This window comes from Macaca fascicularis, chromosome 4 (genome assembly GCF_037993035.2).
Source record: "Macaca fascicularis isolate 582-1 chromosome 4, T2T-MFA8v1.1".
NCBI lineage: Eukaryota > Metazoa > Chordata > Mammalia > Primates > Cercopithecidae > Macaca > Macaca fascicularis.
The window spans coordinates 140,926,423-140,932,580 of NC_088378.1; the positions used below are offsets into that span (position 1 = coordinate 140,926,423).

Here is a 6,158-nt window from a genome sequence, read left to right on the forward strand (position 1 = left end):
CCCTGTCTCTACACCTCCATTCCCAGGGCGAGCTCACTCCGGCATCAAGTTCCCCGTGGTGAGTTTCCCTGCACAAAGGTCCAAGGGGAGAGGGAGTGGGAGGCAGGGAGTCCAGTTCAGGGACTGGGATTCCAGGACGAGTAGGGAAGGGGAAGGGGCTGGGCGCAGCCTGGGGGTCTCTCCCTGGTTTCCACAGACAGATCCTCGTCCAGGACTCAGGCAGACAGTGTGACAAAGAGGCTTGGTGTAGGAGAAGAGGGATCAGGACGAAGTCCCAGGTCCCGGGCGTGGCTCTTAGGGTCTCAGGTTCCCAGAGCCTTGTCTGCATGGGGAGGCGCAGAGTTGGGGATTCCCCACTCCCCTAGTTTCACTTCTCCTCCCAACCTGTATATTCTCCCAACCTGTATCTTCTCCCAACCTATATCTCCCAACTGTATCTTCCTGTATCTTCTCCCAACCTGTATCTTCCAGGATACTCCTGACACGTCCAGTTCCCACTCTCATTGGGTGTCGGATGTCTAGAGAAGCCAATCAGCGTCGCCGCGGTCTCAGTTCTAAACTCCCCACGCGCCCACCCGGACTCACAGTCTCCTCAGACGCCGAGATGCGAGTCATGGCGCCCCGAACCCTCCTCCTGCTGCTCTCGGCGGCCCTGGCCCTGACCGAGACCCGGGCCGGTGAGTGCGGGGTCGGGAGGGAAATGGCCTCTGCGGGGAGGAGCGAGGGGACCGCAGGCGGGGGCGCAGGACCCGGGGAGCCGCGCGGGGAGGAGGGTCGGGCGGGTCTCAGCCTCTCCTCGCCCCCAGGCTCGCACTCCATGAGGTATTTCACCACCGCCGTGTCCCGGCCCGGCCGCGGGGAGCCCCGCTTCATCGCCGTGGGCTACGTGGACGACACGCAGTTCGTGGGGTTCGACAGCGACGCCGAGAGTCCGAGGATGGAGCCGCGGGCGCCGTGGATGGAGCAGGAGGGCCCGGAGTATTGGGAAGAGGAGACACGGAAAGTCAAGGAGACCGCACAGACTTTCCGAGTGAGCCTGGGGATCCTGCGCGGCTACTACAACCAGAGCGAGGCCGGTGAGTGACCCCGGCCCGGGGCGCAGGTCACGACCCCTCCCCATCCCCCACGGACGGGTCGCCCCCAGTCTCCGGGTCCGAGATCCGCCCTGAGGCCGCGGGATCCGCCCAGACCCTCTACCAGAGAGAACCCCAGGCGCCTTTACCTGGCTTCATTTTCAGTTGAGGCCAAAATCCCGGCGGGGTGGTCGGGGCGGGGCGGGGCTCGGGGGACTGTACTGACCGCGGGGGCGGGGCCAGGGTCTCACACCTACCAGTGGATGTACGGCTGCGACCTGGGGCCCGACGGGCGCCTCCTCCGCGGGTATCACCAGTACGCCTACGACGGCAAGGATTACATCGCCCTGAACAGGGACCTGCGCTCCTGGACCGCTGCGGATGAGGCGGCTCAGAACACCCAGCGCAAGTGGGAGGCGGCGGGTGTGGCGGAGCAGATGAGAGCCTACCTGGAGGGGCAGTGCCTGGAATGTCTCCGCGGATACCTGGAGAACGGGAAGGAGACGCTGCAGCGCGCGGGTACCAGAGGCAGTGGGGAGCCTTCCTGATCGCCTGTGGATCTCCCGGGATGGCCTCCCGTGAGGAGGGGAGGAAAATGGCATCAGCACTAGAATGTCGCCCTCCCTTGAATGGAGAATGGCATGAGTTTTCCTGATTTCCTCTGAGGGCCCCCTCTGCTCTCTAGGACAATTAAGGGATGACGTCTCTGAGGACATGGAGGGGAAGACAGTCCCTAAATACTGGTCAGGGGTCTCCTTTGACACCTGCAGCAGCCTTGGGCACCGTGTATTTTTCTCTCAGGCCTTGTTCTCTGCCTCACACTAAATACGTTTGAAGGTCTGATTCCAGCTTTTCTGAGTCCCTCGGCCTCCACTCAGGTCAGGACCAGAAGCCCCTGTTCCTCCCTCAGAGATTAGAACTTTCCAAGGAATAGGAGATTATCCCAGATGCCTGTGTCCAGGCTGGTGTCTGGCTTCTGTGCTCCCTTCCCCACCCCAAGTGTCCTGTTCATTCTCAGGATGGTCACATGGGTGCTGCTGGAGTGTCCCATGAGAGATGCAAAGCGCCTGAATTTTCTGACTCTTCCCATCAGATCCCCCAAAGACACACGTGACCCACCACCCCATCTCTGACCATGAGGCCACCCTGAGGTGCTGGGCCCTGGGCTTCTACCCTGCGGAGATCACACTGACCTGGCAGCGGGATGGGGAGGAGCAAACTCAGGACACCGAGCTCGTGGAGACCAGGCCAGGAGGAGATGGAACCTTCCAGAAGTGGGGAGCTGTGGTGGTGCCTTCTGGAGAAGAGCAGAGATACACGTGCCATGTGCAGCACGAGGGGCTCCCGGAGCCCCTCACCCTGAGATGGGGTAAGGAGGGGGATGAGGGGTCATGTCTCTTCTCAGGGAAAGCAGGAGCCCTTCTGGAGCCCTTCAGCAGGGTCAGGGCCCCTCACCTTCCCCTCCTTTCCCAGAGCCATCTTCCCAGTCCACCATCCCCATCGTGGGCATTGTTGCTGGCCTGGCTGTCCTAGCAGTTGTGGTCACTGGAGCTGTGGTCGTTGCTGTGATGTGGAGGAGGAAGAGCTCAGGTACGGAAGGGGTGAGGGGTGGGGTCTGGGTTTTCTTATCCCACTGGGGGTTTCAAACCCCAGGTAGAAGTGTTCCCTGACTCATTCCTGGGAAGCAGCATCCACACAAGGGCTAACTCAACCTGGGACCCTGTGTGCCAGCACTTACTCTTTTGTGCAGCACATGTGACAATGAAGGACAGATGTATCACCTTGATGATTATGGTATTGGGGTCCTGATTCCAGCATTCATGAGTCAGGGGAAGGTCCCTGCTAAGGACAGACCTTAGGAGGGGAATTGGTCCAGGACACACAGCTGCTTTCTTCCTGTTTCCTGATCCTGCCCTGGGTCTGTACTCATCATTCTGGAAATTTCTCTTGGGTCCAAAGGACGTTCCTCCAAGATCTTATGGCCCTGCTTCCTCCCAGCCTCCTCACAGGACATTTTCTTCCCACAGGTGGAAAAGGAGGGAGCTACTCTCAGGCTGCGTGTAAGTGGTGGGGGTGGGAGTGTGGAGGAGATCACCCATCCCGTAATTCCTCCTGTCCCACGTCTCCTGCGGGCTCTGACCAGGTCCTGTTTTTGTTCTACCCCAGCCAGCGACAGTGCCCAGGGCTCTGATGTGTCTCTCACGGCTTGAAAAGGTGAGATTCTTGGGGTCTAGAGTGGGGGGTGGGGGAGGGCAGAGGGGAAGGGCCTGGGTAATGGAGATTCTTTGATTGTAACGTTTCGAGTGTGTGGTGGGCTGTTCAGAGTGTCATCACTTACCATGACTGACTTGAATTTGTTCATGACTGTTGTTTTCTGTAGCTTGAGACAATTGTCTTGTGTGGGACTGAGATGCAGGATTTCTTCACATCTCCCTTTTGTGACTTCAAGAGACTCTGGCATCTCTTTCTGCAAAGGCATCTGAATGTGTCTGCGTCCCTGTTAGCATAATGTGAGGAGGTGGAGGGACAGCCCACCCCTGTGTCCACCGTGACCCCTGTTCCCATGCTGACCAGTGTTTCCTCCCCAGTCATCTTTCCTGTTCCAGAGAGGTGGGACTGGATGTCTCCATCTCAGTCTTAACTTTATGTGCACTGAGCTGCAACCTCTTACTTCCCTACTGAAAATAAGAATCTGAATATAAATTTGTTTTCTCAAATATCTGCTATGAGAGGTTGACAGATTAATTAAATAAGTCAAATTCGAGAACCTGAGAGAGCAAATAAAGACCTGAGAACCTTCCAGAATCCGCATGTTCCCTGTGCTGAGTCTGTTGCAGGTGGGGGTGGAGAAGGCTGTGAGTAGCCCAGTGTGGACTGGGCCTGTGCTTAGTTGCTGTTCAGTTCTTCATGGGCTTTATGTGGTCAGTCCTCAGCTGGGTCACCTTCACTGCTCCGTCGTCCTTGTCCCTTCAGTGGGAACTTGTCCAGTGGGAGCTGTGACCACAGAGGCTCAGACATCGCCCCCGGCGGTCCCTGCACACGGGGGTCTCTGTGCATTCTGAGACAAATTTTCAGAGCCATTCACCTCCTGCCCTGCTTCTAGAGCTTCTGTTCTGCTCTGCTCTCCTGCCCTCTCTCCCTGCCCTGGTTCTAGTGATCTTGGTGCTGAATCCAACCCCAACTCATGAATCTATAAAGCAGAGTCTAATTTAGACTTACATTTGTCTCTGAAATTGGACCCATCATCAAGGACTGTTATTTCCTGAAGAGAGAACCTGGTTGTGAGTTGCAGTGTGCGGGGGTGGGGGGTGCGGGGGGCGTTGCTGTAGAAAGAGGGATGGGGGAGGGAGGGCACACAAGCAGCACTGCTGAGAAAAACATAGGCGGCCTCTATCTCAGTGTGAGGGAACCTTGTGCTGTAGCTGCCACAAAATGGCATTTGGCCTGAGGCTATGTTAATAAAGATACTGCCTTTAGAATAGGGAGGTGCTCTACAGTGATCATTCATTCAACTGACCTTTGTCGTTGGCCAGACATACGACAGAATTGTTCTGCATCTGGGGAATATCATTGAAGTAAAATCAGAAAAATCTCTGGCCTTTTGTAGGGTATGTTCCAGTGGGAAGAGGCAGACGATAGATACACTATAACCAGAGTAAGGAAGGAAAGTGCTAGAAGGTGGTAAGTGCTGTGAGGCAGGTAATCCAGGATGTGGGCAGTGGGGACAGGGAAGGTGGCTATTGTGCTGGGTGGTCAGTGTGTGCCTTGTTGCAAAGGTGACCTTTGAGGAAGGATTTGAGGGACATGAGGATGTCTGGGGAAGTTATTTCCAGGCAGAGGAACCTCCAGTCCCAATGCACTATGGCAGGAAAGTGTCTGTGTTCCCACAAGAGCAAGGAGGCCAGGAGGGCTGGACAGAGAGAAACTGAGGTGAGGTTAGAGGTGTGGCCAGAGCAGGTGGGCTTGAGGGGAATGGGGTTGGATCTGACCTTTGATCTGAGTGGGATGAAGAGTCAGAGGACAGTTTTGAGCAGAAGAGGGCCATGATATAACTTCTCTTTTAAAAGGATCTCTGACTGCTGTGCTGAGAACAGAATTGAGAGCTGAGGGACGAGGGAGGCAGAAGGGAAAACAGTAGGAAGCGAGTGCAGTATTCCAGGCTGGAGATGTCAGTGACCTTGACTAGGGCATGAGAAGGGGAAAGAGTGGGACGTGAGTGGATTCTGGATGCATTTGAAGATGGACTCACAGCATTTGCCAATGGATTGTATCTGTGGTGTGAGAAAGACGAATGAAGGACACCCATGGTTGTAAAAAGAGTGAGTAGAAGGAAGGGTGGAGCTGCTGTCAGTGGAGATGGGGAGACTCTGGCAGGAGCATACTGAGGAGGGGGCATCACAGGCACTCAGTGGAGATGTCTGCTAGGAATGCAGGTTGGGGAGCTGGGGTGGAATTTGGACAGACAACTCCAGAGTTTAGAGGAAAGGAGAAATAGACTGGGCAGGAGAAATAGATTTAGGAGGTCACACCATATAAACGATACTTAAAACCTCAAGCATGGATGAGGGCACCCAAGACAGTGATTGACTGTGGAAAAGAATGAGGGCAAGGACTGAACCCTGGACCTCCAGTTCTAAGGGATGTGATCAGACCACATGCAGAGCAGACTGCACGGTTCGGACCCCACATCTAGAGGACACTTAGACAAGGAACTCCTGTGTGAACAGGGATCACCTGGACGTGGTGCTGAGATCCAGGAAGTCTGGAGTCGAGCAAGAGATTCTTGATTTATGAAAAGGCTGGAGCTCATGTTGCTGGTCTCCAGATCAAGAACACCAGGATCCCACATGCCTGAGCAACAGCCTCACCTCTACGGCTTGTTATATAAAAGATTCCTTGGTCTTGAGCATAAAACTCTGAAACAGGGGTTCTGGGGAGTGGCCCGAGTATTTTCTAATCCGCGCCGGCAATCCTGTTGCTCAACTAGATCAGGAACCACTGAGATCAGAGATCAGAGAGTGCCCAGGGTAGGTGGGTGGGGTAGGTTTTCAAACCCTGTTTAAAAGAGGATTTTTCTCACAGAAA

At 55.4% G+C, this 6,158-nt stretch overlaps 1 protein-coding gene across 1 annotated transcript; it reads left to right on the forward strand.

The window, feature by feature from the left end:
* The first annotated feature begins 585 nt into the window (after positions 1–585).
* LOC102120132 (class I histocompatibility antigen, Gogo-B*0101 alpha chain) lies at positions 586–3,878 on the forward strand. The gene is given in 8 exon segments (NM_001319468.2): positions 586–677; positions 807–1,076; positions 1,317–1,592; positions 2,167–2,442; positions 2,547–2,663; positions 3,101–3,133; positions 3,240–3,287; positions 3,454–3,878. Coding segments are annotated over 7 exon segments (1,089 nt in total). The 5' UTR covers positions 586–604; the 3' UTR covers positions 3,284–3,287; positions 3,454–3,878.
* Positions 3,879–6,158: the final 2,280 nt, after the last annotated feature.